Source organism: Marmota marmota, unplaced genomic scaffold (assembly GCF_001458135.2).
Source record: "Marmota marmota marmota unplaced genomic scaffold, marMar, whole genome shotgun sequence".
NCBI classification, from domain to species: domain Eukaryota; kingdom Metazoa; phylum Chordata; class Mammalia; order Rodentia; family Sciuridae; genus Marmota; species Marmota marmota.
The window spans coordinates 4,178,935-4,197,206 of NW_026000164.1; the positions used below are offsets into that span (position 1 = coordinate 4,178,935).

The window sequence follows — 18,272 nt, forward strand, 5'->3', positions numbered from 1 at the left end:
TGAGCCTGGGCGGGGGAGAAGGTAGGACGCAGCGAGGGGCCCTGCCTGCGCGTCCGGCCGCGCGCGGGGATTGGCCTACCGACGGCTTCCCCGCCCCCGGTCATTTGCCTGGGAGGACTTCCTGGAGTGTTTTCTGCGCTCCTCTGTCGTTGGGCAAGTCTGGGAGTGCTCCACGGCTGCCGGCGCCTGGAGGCCGCGCTCCGCTGCTGCCGCCATGAGGCTCCGAAAAGCCTGCGTGCTCGTCTTGCTCTTGGCTCTGGCGCAGCTGCTGGCCGCGGCCAGCGCCGAGGGAACGGACGAAGGTGAGCGGGGGCCTGGCTGGGGAGGGCTTCGTGCGTCCGCGAGGCTGGAAGCCGTGGGAGCCCGGGTTGTAAGACCTGGTGGCCCGTCGGGCTTCGCGCAGGTTCCTGCAGATCTAGGGACGGCCGTCGCTCGCTGTGCGGACTTGCTGGGCTTTCAGGGGAAGGAAAGGGGTGTTGGACGGCTTTGGGGATCTCTTAGTGGAGACGACCAAGAGGCCGAGGCTCGGGGCCCACGAGCTCCGACTCACTAGAAGTCCCTGCCACCCGAGTCTGGGACGCAGAACGGGGTACAGACAGGCTTCTTTGCAAGGCTCCTTCGTTTTCATTCTCAGATTTTCTTAGGTCCAAGCTGATTGTCTTCTGCCCTGAAAGGAGGATCGTGGAACTTATTAAAACTTCCAGACGCACACGCCCAGAGATTGTGAGGGAAGAAGGGGGTCCACAGTGTCCAAACAGGTTTTAGAGAAGATGCGAGGGCGGGAGGACGCTCGTGGGAGCTCGCAGGGGCAGCCGCGGGCAGCAGGCGTCTTCTTTAAAAATGTTCTCTGTAGATTTGGAAATAATTAATGCACGGGTTCTGGTTTGAAGGTGAAAGGGAGGTTTGCGTCTTCCGTATAAAGAGGAGACCTCATCTCTCTTAGCATTTATTCAGCACCCAGTATGTGCCGGTCTGTGTTGGAGGAGTCAAGCTTGGGTTGTGTGGTCCCCACCCTGGAAACCCGCACTCTGCTAGGGACAGGGTACAGAGCCTCATCATGTTCCTGCATTTTTCTTTGAAATCAGCTACCTGCAAACATAAGAGAGCTTTGAAAATTAAGAAGTACTCGTTACAGTTGCAATTCCTAGAGAGCTGGGCATTTAGTATTGGTCTTAACCTTCTTCCTTTGTGTCCTTTTTCCTTACCACTAGCTTTTTACCTGCTAAGTTTATTCCAATATAAATAACCCCGCTTTTCCAATATTAGTGTGTTGGGGAAACGTGAACTTTAGACTTTTTCAAATAAATTGAGTAACTTCTGTGTGGGTCAGATTCAGAAGTCTTTGCCCAGTAGAAAAGGAAGTAAAACCCAGACTCAGTGGGAAAAAAACACCTGCTGAAAGGAACCAGGAATCAGTACTGCCTACAGGTGTCTTGGCACCTTTATCCAAATCACTTGGGTGCTTATTTAAATACAAAGTGGGGTTAGGCCCTTGAGTCTGTATTTTAAACAAGTTTTTTACTTTTCATAGGCAGAGTAAATTTTGCATTTGGATACTTTTGGGAACCTAGCTGGAAAGTACAGTAGCATTGTCTATATTTCGATCCACTGATTTTGGGGGGATTCTTGAGAGGCTCAGGAGAGTGGCACACTTGGGTGGACTTCAAGGACTTTGGGGACCATCAAGTTTATACTGTGGGTTGTAAATCACTAGTGCTGTATTGTCCCTGGGAAGCAGTTGCTTCTGGAGTGAGCCAGGGTATCTCTGGGGTATCCTGATCAAGGGCATATCCTTCTGGCTTTCTCCTTGACTCCCTCTTATCCGTGAGGGCATCACTAGCCCTTAATTTTCATAGCCTTTCACATATGACTTAGTCAACAGATTTATTGAACCCAGGGGTGCTTTACCACTGAGCTACAATTCCCATTCCTTTTTTTATTTTGAGACAGAATCTCACTAAGTTGCTGAGGCTGGCCTTGAATTTGTAATCCTCCTGTCTCAGCCTCCCAGATCACTGCAATTATAGCCATGCACCACTATGCCAGGCTCGAAATCTTTAGGCCTTTCTTTGGTTTCTCTCACATTTTAGATTCATCAGCACAGTGATATCTGGGCACCTAAATGTCCCATCCCCCAGTGTGGTTGCTAAGTAGACTTAAGCCATCTGGTCTAAGCCTCAGGTGCCAGGGCTTTCCATGTTTTGGATTAGAAGTTGCCTGGACTTTTCCAGCTAAAATAATGGTGCATGCCTGTAATCCCAACGACTCCGGAGGCTGAGTCGGAGGATTAAAAGTTTGAGGCAAACCTCAGCAATTTAGTGAGACTGTCCCAAAATGAGGAATAAAAAGAACTAAGGATGTATGTAGTTCAGTGGTGTTATGGTTTGGATGTGAGGTGTCTCCCAAGAGCTCAAGTATGAGACAATGCAAGAAGGTTCAGAGGAGAGATGATTGGGTTGTAAGAATCTGAACCCAGTAACTCAGTGACTTAATCCCCTGATAGGGATTAGCTGAGAGGTAACTTGGAGGTGGGTAGGGTGTGGCTGTGGGGTATATATTTGTATCTGGGGAGCGGATTTTCTCTCTGCTTCCTGATCACCTTGATGTGAGCTGCTTCCCTCAGCCACTCTCTCCATTATGTCCTGCTTCACCTCAAGCCCTGAGGAATGGAGCTGTCCTGTGGATTGAGACCTCTAAAGCCGTGACCCCACAAAAAAGTGGAAGACCAGAATGGTCTCACCTTAAACTTTGTGTATTGGGAAGAAACTTTTAAAGAGTTTGGCACAGTGCCTGGCACATAGTTAATATCAGTGATAATGATTTGATCCCTATTCTGATAACAACTTTGTCTTTTTCTTGTTCACCATAAACCGTTAAGTGTTGGCTTAATGGTCGTTTGTGCAGCTATTACAGGGGTGCCCCTGGTGGAAACTGGAATTGGCCAGCTGAGGAGGTAGAGTGAGGGCATCCTTGTGGTCGCTGCCTGCATCTGGGCTGGACAGAGGAGGGGTGCAAAGTTGTCCTCAGGTGTGTTTGGTAGGAGTCAAAGGGGATTTCAGCCACCTGGTTGGACCCCCCCCCCTCCCGTTTCAGGAGTGGCTTTCTCCTGTAGGGTGAGCGAGGTGGACATGAATGTAGGAGGCTTCATTTACCTCATGATAGGAGACTACTTCAGGTGGTGCTGGAATGTTTCAATGGGTGTTCTATCTTAGAATGTCCAAATTTAAAAGTGAAGTCCAGTGAAAAGTAGTGTCCCCATTAGGATATGATGTGTCTAGCTTGCAGGGATATGTAGATTTCTAGTAGACAGGTGTTTTAGTCAGCTTATTTGTTGCTGTAACTAAAAGACCCCATAAGAACAATTTTAGAAGAAGAAAAGTTTATTTGGGGGCTCACTGTTTCAGAGGTCTCAGTCCATAGATAGCAGGCTCCATTCCTCGGGGCTGGAGGTGAGGCAGAACATCATGGAGGAAGAGGATGGCAAAGGAAAGCTGCTCACATGATGATCAGGAAACGGAGGTTTCACTCACCAGATATGTACACAAGATATGCTGGACCCTGTGACCTACCTGTTCCAGCCACACCCTACCTGCCTTCAGTTAACCACTTAGTTAATTCCGTTAGGGGATCAGTTCATTGGTTGGGTTAAGACTCGAAACCTCCATACATTGTCTCACATGTGAGCTTTTGGGGGACACTTCACATCCAAACCATAGCATTCCACCCCTGGCCCCCAAAATCTCATGCCCATCTCACAGTGCAGAATAATTTAGTTCAGAGTCTGAAGACTCTCTGAGACTTGGGGCAAACTCACATTATGAGCTCCTGTAAAGATCAAAGAAAGTGTACAAATATCCAATATATAAAGGTACAGAGTAAACATTTCCATTCAGAAAAATAGTACAGATAGAGCCAAAGACCGAAGTCCAGCTGGGCAAACAAGTTCTGTAGTTCCATGTCCGGCATCTGGAGCACATAGCAGTGTGATGTTTTCTCCAAAGGGCTTGTGTGGCTCCTCCCCTGTGGATGTACTGGTTGCTGTCCACATCCCTTTCTGTTGGCTTGCTTCTGCTGGATTCTTGCAGCTTTCCTTGGCAGACAGACTACGTTACTGGCATTTCTTAATCTTGGGGTTTCCACTGGAGCTTCAGCTTCTTCCTCACAACTCCACACTTTGACTTCTCAGGGGATGTCCGTAGGGACTCTGACCCTGCTGCACTTTACCTGGCCTCCCAGGCATTCCTTTGAAATCTTGGTGGAAGCCTCCGTGACCCCCTAACTCTAGTATCCTGCGTTCCTGAAGAACCAGCACCACATGATTGATGCCGAGGTCTGCTGCCATCTGGAGCAGTGGTAAAGCCTTCGGGGACTCTGAGTGCAGCATCCTCTGGGTGGCTGAGCACATTAACAAAACTTCCTTGGCCCACTTGTGCGAATAAGGTGCCCCACTCGTCAAGATAGAATTTTTACTTAATATTCGCTTAAATCTGAGATGGATGTGGTCTTGCCAATTCCTGAGATGCCCTCAAACCATCTTTCTTATGGTCTCTGGGCAAAGTCTCTAGCATTTCTTTAGTCGCAATAATGTCTTTATTAACTGCAACTTTCTTAGCTCCAGTTTTACTCCCACCTTTCAAATCCAAGTTTTAAAATTTCTGCTCTGCTTTCTGCTCCTTAATATAATAAACTTGGGTAAAAGCCACCAGCAATATCCATGCCACCATTTGAATGCTATGCTGTCTAGAAACTTCGTCCTCCACATTAAGAAGTCTGTTGCTTTTAAAATCGGCCTCACAGAACAAAATGTGGACAACTTCTTAGCCAGAACATAATAGGAATGTCCTCTGGTTCAAGTTCCAATAGAGTTCTTTTCCTCTGAAACCTCAGATCTACTTACAGGCTGGGGATGTGGCAAGTGGTAGCATGCTTGCCTAGCATGCGTGCGGCCCGGGTTTGATCCTCAGCACCACATGCAAACAAAGATGTGTCCGCCGAAAAAAACTAAAAAATAAATATTAAAATTCTCTCTCTCTCTCTCTCTTAAAAAAAAAAAAAAAAAGAGTTTGACTAAAATTGAAACGGGTTCACTTGATGCTTTGAAACTTATATTTTTTTTTTTTTTTTTAAATCCACTTACAACATTCTAAAGCTTTGCTAGCTTGCATGACTAACCTTTCCAAAATTCCTCCCACGAATTCCAAAAATCTCCAAAAGCTTCTAAACCACAAGGTCAGGTTATATGACCCCACTTTGGGTACCAATTTTTGTTTTAGTCAGCTTTTTTGTTGCTATAACTAAAGGAACCAATAAGAACAATTTTACAGGAGGAAAAGTATTTGGGGGCTCAGAGTTTCAGAGGTCTTAGTCCATGGACAGTAGGCTGCATTCCTTGGGCTTGAGGTAAGACAAAACATCATGGAGGAAGATTGTGGCGAAGGGAAGCAGCTCACATGTTGATCAGAAAGCAGAAAGAGAGGTCTTCACTTGCAAGATACAAATATATACCCCAAAGCTAAGCCCTCAATGCCCACCTCCTCCAGCTATACCCTACCATTTCAGTTACCACTCATTTAATCCCTGTCAGGGGACTTTTCACTGCTTGGGTTAAGTCTCTCACAACTCAGTCATTTCTCCTCTAAACCTTCATGCATTGTCTCACACATGAGCTTTTGGGGGACATTTCACATCCAAACCATAACAATGGGATCATAGAGCCAGGGACTGGTGGTGTAGCTCAGTGGTAGAGCACCTGTATGGGACACCCTGGGTTCTCTGTTTCTGGGCCTTTCTCAATTTGCAGAGAAATCAACTCTGGGGTTTTGTGGGAGGAACGGAAAGAAGGTCATGCCTTAATGCAGTAGAGAGTGCTTAATTATGTAGGGAATGTTCTATCACTTTGTTATCCTTTAAAAGGAAAATACAGTTCATTTTTTTGAATGTTAAACAGATTGCCTCCTGGGAACGGGCTGACCCATTTAATCAGGAGCCTCTCATTAGGAGTGCTGAGTCTACTTCAGGCTTTTCTTGCTTTCTTCAGAGCATAGCAAGAAAACACCTTTGCACATCCTTTTTGTAAAATCACCCTGAAAAGATTAGCCTTTGTGGTTGTGTTTTAGGTGCCCTCACCATACGCTTGAATCTTCCCTTCCACCTGTGTAACTGACTGAGCAGACTCTGCAGTTCTGCTTCCTGTCCTCTGAGGCTCCTAGCCTGAGGAGGAGGAAGTTCCCTAATGCCTTCTCTCCGGTCTTCTCTTCTGCAAGCTAGTAAATTCCATTCTGTGACTGGGCTGAGCGGCCAGGCAGTGGGGCTGGGATGGTGCCCACTGGGCAGAGAAGCTCCAGAACATCCCTGCAGATTGGTAGTTTTGTGCGTTTTTTAAACCCAGGGATGCTTTACCACAAGCTATATCCCTAGTCTGTCTGCCTTTCTTTTAGACAGGGTCTCATCTGCCATCCTCCTGCTCAACCTCCTGAGTAGCTGGGATTACACCATGTACCAGCTAGATTATAGATTTTAATAATGAAGAGAGCTATACCCCCATTCTCCAGAACATCTGAGTATGCTGGGAAGCAAGGTATTATGGGCCATGTGGGAGCAGCGAGTACATGGCCCCACTGTCCCAGCTGCAGATCCAACACTGGCTTAGCAGAGGCCACAGGTCCCAGGAGTCCCAGTCCCTTGACAGTTTTCAGGCCCCGAGTGCACCCTCAGCCCCAAGTAGCTAGCAGTGTTGATTGAGCTCCTGAGAAGTAACTCCAGAAAAGCATTGGCCTCTAGAAATATTCTGGCCTTGGAGTTAGTGAAATTATTGTGCTTGTTGCACTCAGTTCCATTTGCTGCTATGAAAAGCTGGTCAATTAGAACTGGGGGAACTGGGGTTGTAGCTCAGGGGCAGAGCACTTGCCTAGATGTGTGAGGCACTAGGTTCAACCCTTAGCACTGCATAAAAATAAATAAAAGCATGCTATCCTTCTACAATTATAAAAAAATTAAAAAATCAAAAAACAACTGGAGTTTCACAAACACTTGGATCTGTTCTGTAGTTTGGCAAAAAATCAAACTTGACAGGTTCTACTCAGTTTCCTGCATTCCAAGAAGAAAACTTTGCTTCTAAGCAGAGGTGTAATTTGTTGTCTGACTGAGGTAAAATGTCACCCTTTTCAGAAACAGAACTAATCCTCCAGGGTGAAAAGTCAAGAAGGAGTCCCTATTTCCCATTTCTACTATTTTGGGGGCCAGGCAGGTAACTCGTTCACGGGAGGTTACATCAAGGCCCTGTTGGTGGAAAGCAGAGCAAGGCAGAGGGCTTTGCATTTGGAGGGGGCTCATCCTGCCAGCCAAGCCTTTCTGAGGCATTTGCTCTTTAAATAATAATAATTAATAATAATAATAATAATTATTATTATTATTGGCATCTAAAGTGGCCACATAGTGTGCAGACCCAGAGCAGAATTGCTGGGGTGAGGAGGTTCTGGCTGCACAGGACTCATGACACATTTGGAGGCTTTGGGGGTTCTAAGAAAGTTTAAAAAAAAAAAAAAAGAGTCATCAGTTTCTTCACCAGTATTTTCCATTCAGATGCTTCTGAAAGAGAAGATGCTATTGAGGATGAAGAGCAGGAGGAGGAGGAGGAAGAAGACTTGGAAGTTAAGGAAGAAAATGGTGTCTTGGTCCTGAATGATGCAAATTTTGATAACTTTGTGGCTGATAAAGACACGGTGCTGCTGGAGTTCTACGCGCCATGGTAAGGACCTGCGTTCCGGTTCCCATGGCTAGTCGGCCTCAGTGCAGAAGGCCCTCCCCTCACTGCTGTCCAGACCCCAGGCTCCCTTCTGCCAGTTGGCATTGAGCCGCCTCATGGCAGCCTCAGGGAAGGCAGGCTCTGCGGGGTTCTGGTGGCTCCCCTAAGTTCGGGCTGTTGGCCTGTAGGACTCGTGGTTTATTTTTTAATGGACACAGGCACCCCGTTTCCTTTCTCGTCTCACCCCTCCTAGTGCTGTACCTGCTGGCTCTCATCTTCCTTCTCTAAGTCAGGTAGCCTCTGGAAAATCCTACCTTATTCTCAGTGTGTGTCTTCAGGGATTCTGACTTCACAGACCGCCTGAAAGGGATCACTGGCCCAAACTTTGAGAGACTTTTACAGTTGTCCTTTGGACTCCAAGGGGACTAATCTAGCCTCCACCGTCCCTCACAGACACCAAAATACACAGATGCTCCGGTTCCTTATATGAAATGGTGTGACTGTGTGTGATTCTGCATATCCTCTTGTATTTCGGGGTTGTTTTGTGTGTGGTACTAGGGATGGAACCCAGGGCCTCACACATTGCTAACCAAGTATTCTACCACTGAGCTACACCCGGCCTTTTTTATTTTATTTTTGAGAGTCTAAGATGCCTAGGCTGGCCTTCGACCTTTGATCCTGCTTCACCTCTTGAGTAGCTGGGATCACAGGTGTGTACATCATCTGAAGATTATTTACAATACTTACAATATGTAACACAAAATAAGTGCTATGTCAGTAGTTGTTCTGCTGCACTGTTCAGGGAATAGTGACAAGAAGACAAGTCTGTGTGTTCAGTACAGATGCAGTGGTTTTTGTTGTTGTTGATCCACAGTTGGCTGAATTCATGGGTGTGCACCATGTGGATGTGGAGGGCTGACTGTAAACAGAAGGGATCATTTGGGTTGAGAGTACTTGCCAAGGCAGAGCTGGAATTCAAACCTAGATCTGCTTGACTTAAAGCCTCTTTTGCCTCCCCATGGTGTTATGTGGAGTCATTCCTCTTAACTGCAGATATTTCCTTAGCCCCCCTTTGTGTGTGTGTGTGTGTGATGTTGGATTGCATCTGCATGGTGCAGTAACCTGTTTCTCCTTCCCTCAATCTGATCCTTAGGTGTGGGCATTGCAAGCAGTTTGCTCCGGAATATGAAAAGATTGCTAGTACCTTGAAGAGTAATGATCCTCCCATTGCAGTTGCTAAGATCGACGCCACCTCAGCATCCATGCTGGCTAGCAGGTTTGATGTGAGTGGTTATCCGACCATCAAGATTCTGAAGAAGGGCCAGGCTGTGGACTATGATGGCTCCCGGACCCACGAAGGTGAGCTAGTACTAAGCACAGTGAGGGGAGCAGACACTTGGGTGGTCACAAGGGAGGAAGGGCAAGTGTCCTGGGACTGGCTCCCCCAGGAGCACCAGCCTGCTGGAGTGTTTGGGGTAAGTGAGGTTGGTGGGAGAGGTGTTTTCACATTCCAAACCATGGCAGCCAAGATCTGGAGCAGGAACATTAGAAATGACACCAGAGGGCCCAATCCCAGTGGTGTTTCAGAGCAGTGGTCCTTGGTATGTAGCATGCATCTGGAGGGCTGGCTCGGACAGGTGGCTGGCCCCAGCCTGAATTTCTGATTTGGTAAGGCTCAAGGTAGGCCAAGTAACTGGCACTTCTTAGGAGCGTCCAGGGAGGGCTTCACAGGCTGTGGTGCAAAGCCATGCACAGAGAGTGCAGTTCCAGGAGTCTGCAACAGCATCTGCATTCAGACCTGTTGGGTTCCTGCTTGCTCACATGAGGCACCACAGAAGTTTTATTAAATGAATAAACAGATAAAAAATGTGGTTTCCTTAGCAGGGGCATACTAGTTTTTTTTCTTTTTTTGTGATGGTGGTAGTACTAGGGATTGAACCCAGAAACATTCTTCCTCTGAGTTACATCCTTAGCCCTTTTCAGCCAAATTGTTGTGATTACGTTTGTGCCACTGTACCCAGTGGCATATCGCTCTTGTAATCAGTTTTCTAAAACAGTATGCTGCTGCATTTTCCATTCTGCATGTAGAATGGTGGAGAGAACATTGAAGGAGGTTCTGAGGTTTTTGATTTTTGTGATACAGGGGATGGAACCCAAGGCTTTGCAAATGCTAGACCCTCTAGACCTTCTGTTCTGCTCCTGGCAAGTTTTTTGTCAGGACATAGTCTTGTGACCAGCTGTAGCTGTTGACTACATTTCTGGGGAATGAAGCCACAAACAGCATTTTTTAAAAAGCCTTCTCAGGTGATGCCAGTATACCCTGAGCAGACAGGGGCTATTGTTCCTTTTATATTTTTCTTGATTCTTGCAAACATTTTGGCATGCATGTAATATACTAGTGCTAGATATGTATGATTAAATACATATACAGCCTGTACATGTTAAGGGGATTTCCCAGAATTCTATTAATAAGCATATTTGACCAAAACCAGTTGGTACACAGTCCAGGAGAAAATGAGACCATACATCAAGTAGGTCTCCTGCCTTCTAGAGAAGGCTCGGGTCCGGTTTGTGGCAGTGGAAATGTCCCAGATGGTTGTTGGGAAAGACCCGCTGACTTAACTGCATTCTCAAAACTGTGAAAGTGGCCCTGGCTAGAGATGCCATCAGAGTTCAGGAAGTCACACAATTCCTGCTCCCCTTGCCACTTACTCCTTCTCTACCTGCTTCTGGAGGGAGGTGAAGTAAGAACCTGCAGCTTGGGTCTCCATGTGCTCAGTCTTTTTCTTTTTGTTCCCCTTATTTCAGAAATTGTTGCCAAGGTCAGAGAAGTCTCCCAACCCAACTGGACACCTCCCCCAGAAGTCACACTTGTGTTGACCAAAGAGAACTTCGATGAAGTTGTGAATGATGCAGACATAATTCTGGTGGAGTTTTATGCCCCATGGTGAGATGGGGGTCTTCAGTTTCGTGCTACTAAGATGTTGATTATTCAACACCCTGCTGGGCTTGGGTGGAGGGTGCAGTGCAGGTGGAGGCCAAGGTACCAGGTATTCTGGAAGAGGGGAGTTCATAACGGTGCCACCGGGGGAGTGGGTGTGGAAGGAAACAGGTAATCAAGGAAAGAGATACCAGAAAGAAAGTGGGGGAGAGTTCAGGCAGCAGATCAGTGAGGTTCCCAAAAGCTTGTGGACCAAAGTGGCTGCTGTCATCAGGCTTCATGGGGGTGGGGAAGGGGCGTGACCAATTATAAGGATATCCCAGGAGATAGGATGGGGCGACAAAGTGGACAGAGCAAATCGGAAGGAAGACTTTTCAAAGGCGAATGAGTGTTCCTGCAAGAGGGCCATTGGCCTTCTCAGGAGGTGACCTGAGGCACTTGGTGAGTTTGTCATGGGTCAATCAGTGCTTCTGATTCTTGAGCAGTTCCAACAGTTGTCAGGATATGTCCTGTGGGTCAGGGTAGAGGCCAATAAATGACAAATCAGGCAAACCAAGAAGAGTGGCCTCAAGTGGCTCTTCTGTGGGTGAGTTCCAGGGAGTTGATGGGGAGAGGAAGTGTGTGTGCCTAGAATCAGGCAGGCGGAGGCTGTGCCTGGTGCACAGTGAAGGGCCAGGGCTCCCAAGCCTAAATTGAGGCTTTCTGGGTTCTGTAGGAAAAATCACTGCACCTAGTCATGGGATGTGCAAATGAAGTGAGAAGACAGAGGAAAACAAATTGGGAAGAAGGGAAGAAATGCCTTGGTTGGTGAGCAGGCAGGCGGTGACCTCCCCCTTAACCCTCCAGTGATGCTGGGAGATGCTGGCCCTTGTCCTGCTACAAAAGCGGCCCTGGCTTGGTGGTTGGGGAGTGGGAAGAGGAAGAGCAACAGGACATTACACCTATGGGTTGTTTTAGGGATTCTGATTTGCAGACATTCAGGAGCCAGGTGCAGCAGACCGTTGCCCGTGCTGGGTGTATGTGGTGCGGTTTGTTTGGTTTTTGATACCTTGGAAGACATTTATCCTTCTACTTGCAAATAGTTTCCATGTTGCAGGGGCAATCCTTCAGGTTTTTTGGGTGTCCTAAAGGCCAGGGCAAGACAGTGTTTAACTGAGGATTGAGAGCCTGTGACACATGAGGCCCTGGCCACGCAGGTGTTGGCAGGTCATGTGGTGTAGACGGGCTGAGTTTTGCACAGCAGCCTGGGTTCCTCTGACTCACGCCTGTCTTCTCCTGCCCTGGTTTGCTTGTGCAAGCGCAGGCTGGTCACACTCTTCATCCTTTCCATGTCTCTGTGATGTCGTTACCTCGTCCTACTCTTAGGGGCTCCTGTCTGATTCCTCCATGTACCTCACGCCCCAGCTCAGCTGTCATGACCTCTGTGAAGCCTTCCCCGACTTTATCCTTGCCAGCTCCCCAACCAAGAATATTCTCTCCCTTCTTAGGACATTGTCTGTCTCGGCCTTTCCTGTGGATCTTGCCTACTCCATGCAGATGCTCCTACCTGCACTCTTACACGTGGGTTCATGTGTGTATAAACATGCCCTTGTGCATACTCTGGTGCACAGATGCCATGTAGGAAGCTCACATCTTCACCTCCTGGTTTCTCCCAGGGCCCTGGCTCAGTGTCCACACCTAGGAGATATTCTGAGGTTTACTGGATGCACCTGAGTTGCTTGGGTACACTGGATTAGTTTCTGCACCTCATTTAGCTGGGAGATGAGTCCACACTGGGACAGGCCCCTGATAGAACTGACTTCCCCTTGGCAGGTGTGGACACTGCAAGAAACTTGCCCCTGAGTACGAGAAGGCCGCCAAGGAGCTCAGCAAGCGCTCCCCGCCAATTCCACTGGCAAAAGTTGATGCCACTGCAGAGACGGACCTGGCTAAGAGGTTTGATGTCTCTGGCTACCCTACCTTGAAAATTTTCCGCAAGGGAAGGCCTTTTGAGTACAATGGACCACGAGAGAAATATGGTACGGCCACGTCCTTTCCCCACCCCATGGTGGGGCGAGCCCCATAATAGGGGAGTAGTGTGGGCCACTCCAAAAGCCCCTCCTCAGGTGTGTGCTTTCTCCCCAGGGATTGTTGACTACATGATTGAGCAGTCCGGGCCTCCCTCCAAGGAGGTTCCAACCCTGAAGCAGGTCCAGGAGTTCTTGAAGGATGGGGACGATGTTGTCATCATTGGGGTCTTTCAGGGAGAAAGTGACCCAGCCTACCAGCAATATCAGGATGCTGGTAAGTACTGGCCCGCTGTGCTGAACAGCATGCATAAGCCCTTCCAGGAGATCGGGGCTATCAAAATGGGCAAAGTGTGTTTTTTACAAAACTCAAGAGTCATCACAAAGGAGATGGCTGGATGGTTGACTGGGGTAGCATATGTGGGAATGAGCCTTCCACCTGGGGCTGGGGCTGGGTTGGTTGGCCTTCCTTGCACACGGATGGTAGGATCACATACTAAATGGGGGAAACTAGCTGCGCCATCATCCTCCTGGCCTCTGAGCAGAGGGGAGGGCACGTCATACTCATCCAAGTGTCTGCCTTCCCTCTTCCTTACCCCTCTGTAGGAGGGAAGGCTCTGACCATAAAGCGAGGGCCTCAGACCTGGGTTCAAGGCCTGGCTCTGCCAATTACTAACACTGTGGCCACAGGTCCAAGGCTGTCATCTTTACTACTCCCCCAGAACTTGTCAGATCAATTGGAAAAATGTAGGTGAAGTGCTTTACAGAGTGCCTGGCAATACAAAGTGCGCCCCAGATGGCACCACAGGATAGTCTTGCTGTCCTGAGAAGTGAAATGATGGTGGACAGCTGTCAGCAGCCATGTTCTCTGAGGGTGGTGACAGGTGGCATCACCCCATCTTGAAATCCATTGTCTGCCGAGGCCCGGCTCCTGGTGCCTGGGGACCACATACTGGCCTTCCTCTCCATCCTTACTACTTTCCTGAGGCCTTCTCCCCTCCATATTCCAGGCAGCTTGGTTTTCTACTTCCAAGTGCTTATTATCATCTTTTTAAAATTCACAACTCACCATGGCACAGTAACAAGTATGCATACATTGAGTGGATTAATGTTGTAATAAAACTTACAGTAGAACTAAATTTGATTCATGTTTCCTCAGTCTTTATTGGTTAGGTAACCTTGCCATCCATTCTAGACTTGTCAATTAGGAAGAAACTTGCAGGGGGAACCCCAGCCTCCCCAGGGCTTTTGCTGAGTGCTAATAAACTGCATTCAGGCTGCAGCTCCCCATTTAGGAGGCTAGGGTGAAACCCCCACCAAGAACCCCAGGTGGAAACTCAGTGTAAGGTCCTAGGCATGTGTGATGCTGCACTGCACACAGATGTGACATGCTGTTGGCCTCAGTGCCGCTATGCTGCTCCTTGTCACGGATGGTGGGGTTTAAGCTCGGGTATTGTCCACACAGAATTTTTTGGTTTAGTCACGTTGTTTTTAGGGTGTTTGCTTTGGCTGGTATGGGTAACGAATTAAACCTCATTCATTTTAGCAGTTTAATAAATTGCATTTTATTGTATTGTTAATTTGTCAGCCAACAACCTGAGAGAAGATTACAAATTTCACCACACTTTCAGCACTGAAATAGCTAAGTTCCTGAAAGTTTCCCCTGGGAAGTTGGTCGTAATGCAGCCTGAGAAATTCCAGTCCAAGTATGAGCCCAGGAGCCACGTGATGGATGTGCAGGTGAGCAAGGGCTCTGCCTGGGCACCCAGCAGGCATGAGCATCTGGGGTTGGAAGCATGGCAGGAGTTTTGCCCTGTTCACTGCATCTGGAGTGCCTTTCCCAGCCCTCTCCCCACCCCACTGTTGGCCTGAAAGCACTGGTGGGAAACTCAGCTAGGTGGCTCAGGGACCAAGTTTGCAGGAGGGGTGGGGCTGGGGCACCACATACCCGGCAGGTCATAAGACCTAAGGCCCCAGTGAGGCTCCCTCTGCTTTTGCCAAAGCAGTTGTTCTCTCTATACCTCCTGGCAGGTAGGCTCTTGTCTCCTTTGGTGCCCATGTTATGGTGGGTTTGGTCTGGATGAGCTGGGGCAGAATTGAGCCTCATTTGCTGGGAGGTGGTTTGGGTACTGAGGCTGTAATGCCCAGTGGGCCCTTCCCCTTCCCTGGGTGGAGCTGGTCAACTTGGCACATGTATTACCTCTTTGCATGCTAATCTAACTAAAAAGTTTTTTACCATATAGTTCTGGGTGGCTTACCAGCTCAGGGTGAGCCTGGGTCCAGCTCGGCATTCCCCAGGTTTCTGCAGATAGATCTGGTTTGGAGAGGATGGCAGCTCTGAAGCTTTCAATTAGCAGAAACTGGCAAGCAGAGCACGTGCTCCTGCCCAGGGCCCACAGCAGCTGAAGTACAGCGAGATGGAGTGCAGGTGTCCTGGGCTGAGCTGGCCCCATGCACCTTTCTCATTAGGCTCTAGGCTCTCAGGTCCTAGAGGAGGAGATAGTGAGGCGAGGTGAGCGAGCATGTAGGGAGCAGCCACAAGACTGGGGGATGACGGAGCCCAGAGAGGCTGCGACTGTCCTGAGTCTGTCTGGTTCCTCATACTCCCCTGTCCTCAGATCCCTTGGTCCCTTTCTTAGACTGCATGCCCACCCCATCCATTTCTCAACCCACATGAGGCTCAGGACCCTCTTTCCTGAACTTGGGACAGCTGCTGTGACTCCTCCCTCCCACTTCTCTTCCTTTCATCCAGAGACCTGCACCCCATGGAAAGAGGGACCCTTATAGGGGACTGTGGACCCCAGGAATCAGGCATATAGCCCTGTGTGGTCGTGCATGTTCCCAGGAAAGGGTCTTTAGCATTCAGTACATTCTTTAAGGGGTTCTTGACCCCAGAAAGCTTCATCAATGTGATTAGTCTGCTAAGCCTGTCCCTGCTGCTCTGCTTCTGGATCCCCTCCAGAGCACTCCTTTCCTGCTTTTCCAGCACATTTCACCCACTAAGGACACCTCCCTGGCCACCCCATCCAGGTGGGAATTGTGGGCCCATGGGGTTCACCCACCACTTCTATCTGTACAACCTTGGGCAAACTGGTTGTGCCTCAGCTTCTCCAGCTATAAAGTAGACATGGCAGTGCCCACTTCTGTTTGTTGTGAGGGTGATGTCTATGAAGGGCCCAGTAAAGAGGTAAAGTCCTCACTGAGAACCTGGAGACACCCAGTCTGAGCTGTGTCTTCATTGCAACTGCCACTGTGCCCAGCTAGTCACAGATACCATGTAAATGTCATCAAGACATTCCACCTGGGAAACTTCACAAGCCATCCTTAAAGGCCACAGTGCTGAGACTTCAGGAGCAGTCATCTGAGCCCATATGTGCTGAGCTGTCTGCAGGCACAATGTCCCAGAGAATAGGGGTAGTCTCAGCCGCTGAGCAACTCACCCCCACACAGCTTTGACTCCACATTCTAATCTGAGGTTACACCTTGCCAAATATAAGATGAATCTCATAGGCTCTTGTGAAGATAGTTGAGCTGAAGATGGAAAGTTCTGCACTATTCAGATCATGTTGGTGGCTGTTGTCATTGGAGAGCCACGCCTTTCTTGAAAAGTTCCTCACTGGGCCTGGCCTTGCCTGAGAAGTGCACGAGTATTGACAAGCAGGCAGTTACTGGGGTATGCTTGAATGGGGACAAACCCCCAGAGTGTTTGATCCAAGGACCACTGCCCCTCCCCATGCAGAAGCTCTTTAAGACAAACATCTGTTAGCAGTGACAGTAAAAGTATGCTATCTAATCCCTTTTTTGTTTGGCCACTCTTACCTGTGGCCTCTTCAAAACAGGGTTCCACCGAGGTGTCAGCCATCCAGGACCATGTGGTGAAGCACGCTTTGCCCTTGGTGGGCCATCGCAAGACCTCCAACGATGCCAAGCGGTACACCAAGCGCCCCCTGGTGGTTGTCTACTACAGCGTGGACTTCAGCTTTGATTACAGAGCTGGTGAGGGACCCGCCAGACCCATCCGGAGCCCTAGGGCTCACTCAGAATCCTGCCTTGGCCTGGGCCTCGCAGGTTAATGGTGCACATGTAGTTTTTACTAAGGGCTTCAGTGTCTTCAGGGTCACTTTCCTTTTCCCTTATCTTTCTAGCAAGAAGGGAGCATAGTCGATTGGGGCCAGCACCCTCTTGGAGGTGAGGCTACAGTCAGGACTAGGCCACCTTGGCTCCAGACACTGCTGTGTCATCTGGGCACGGGTCTTCTGGGGCTTGCTGGGCTTGCAGCCCCTGACCACCTGCCCACAGTGGGGCTCTTTCAGGTTTGCCTTTGTCTCCAGTTGAGGTATATCTGGGGCTTGTGTGTTGTCAGAGAGTGTTAGTGACAGTCTTAAACGTCACCTCAGGCTCTGAGCTAGATATAGGTGCCCAGCCAGCCAATCAGCTCACAGCCTGGTCCATTTCAGCTACTCAGTTTTGGCGAAACAAAGTCCTGGAAGTGGCTAAGGACTTCCCTGAGTACACCTTTGCCATCGCTGATGAGGAAGACTATGCCACAGAGGTGAAGGACCTGGGGCTCAGCGAGAGTGGGGAGGACGTCAATGTGGCCATCCTGGATGAGAATGGGAAGAAGTTTGCCATGGAGCCAGAGGAGTTTGATTCTGACACCCTGCGGGAGTTTATCACCACTTTTAAAAAAGGTGAGCTGAGGCTGAGCTCTCCCCTCAGGTGGAACACGGAACCTGGGCAGCCATGGGGTGTCCGGTGCTGCATATGCGCAAGAGGCCAGGAGAGTCCACGGGCAGCCTCCGCTTCCCATTCCCAGTCCTGCTCACTCACTCCCTGACTTCCTTGTCTGGGGAAGGACCAGCTGTGACCTAAACAACAGGACACCAAGAATGCATAGAAGTTTTGGAACATTTGGGAGGGTTTGTTTTTGTTTTTGATTTTTTTTCTTTTTTTTTTTAAACTGGGGATTGTACCCAGGGGCTCCATACCACTGAGCTATATCCCCAGCCCTTTTTGTTTTGAGACAGGGCCTAGTTGCTGAGGCTGACCTCAAACTTGGGATCCTCCTGCCTCAGGCTTCCAAGTAGCTGGGATAACAAGAGTGTGTCATCATGCCTGGCAACAAGAGAACTTTATTTATTTGGCTGTACTGGCGGTGGAACCCAGGGCCTCATTCAGGCTAGGCAGGTGTTCTACCACTGAGACACATCCCCAGCCCTCTTCCATTGTTTGCTTTAGAAGCAAAAGCAAGATTACTTAGGGCTTACTTAGCATCAGCCTATAGAAGCTAAAAGTCAGGTTTTGAGCAGGGGTACGCAGAGGCAGCCCGGAAAGATGGATTCAGGTAATGCCTCTGGGGTTCAGAGCCTCTTTGTTGTCAGCCACTTGTTCTAATGAGCCTGGTTTTCCCTCCTGGACCTGGAGATGAGAGGCTAGAAACATCCGAATTCTTTTTTTCTGCTTTTTTTTTTTTTTTTTTTAATCAGAAAAAGGATGGGCCTTGGAAATTTTAAGAGGCCTTTTCTAGAAAATCTTTTTTTTTTTTTTTTTTAATTTTTTTTTTTTAGTTATAGTTGGACAC

At 48.7% G+C, this 18,272-nt stretch overlaps 1 protein-coding gene across 2 annotated transcripts in view; it reads left to right on the plus strand.

Moving 5' to 3' along the window:
* The first annotated feature begins 2 nt into the window (after positions 1-2).
* Positions 3-18,272, plus strand: part of Pdia4 (protein disulfide isomerase family A member 4) — a 21,515-nt gene continuing 3,245 nt past the window's right edge. Inside the window, exons 1-9 of one of the 2 annotated variants that reach the window (XM_048786757.1) lie at positions 3-302; positions 7,582-7,747; positions 8,898-9,103; positions 10,553-10,691; positions 12,484-12,620; positions 12,810-12,968; positions 14,280-14,431; positions 16,531-16,687; positions 17,149-17,382. In XM_048786757.1, the coding sequence (XP_048642714.1) occupies positions 215-302; positions 7,582-7,747; positions 8,898-9,103; positions 10,553-10,691; positions 12,484-12,620; positions 12,810-12,968; positions 14,280-14,431; positions 16,531-16,687; positions 17,149-17,382 (1,438 nt within the window). In that variant the 5' untranslated portion in view covers positions 3-214. Of the gene's footprint in view, positions 303-7,581; positions 7,748-8,897; positions 9,104-10,552; positions 10,692-12,483; positions 12,704-12,809; positions 12,969-14,279; positions 14,432-16,530; positions 16,688-17,148; positions 17,383-18,272 lie in introns of both variants that reach the window. The other variant, XM_015493726.2, reaches the window with a different exon arrangement.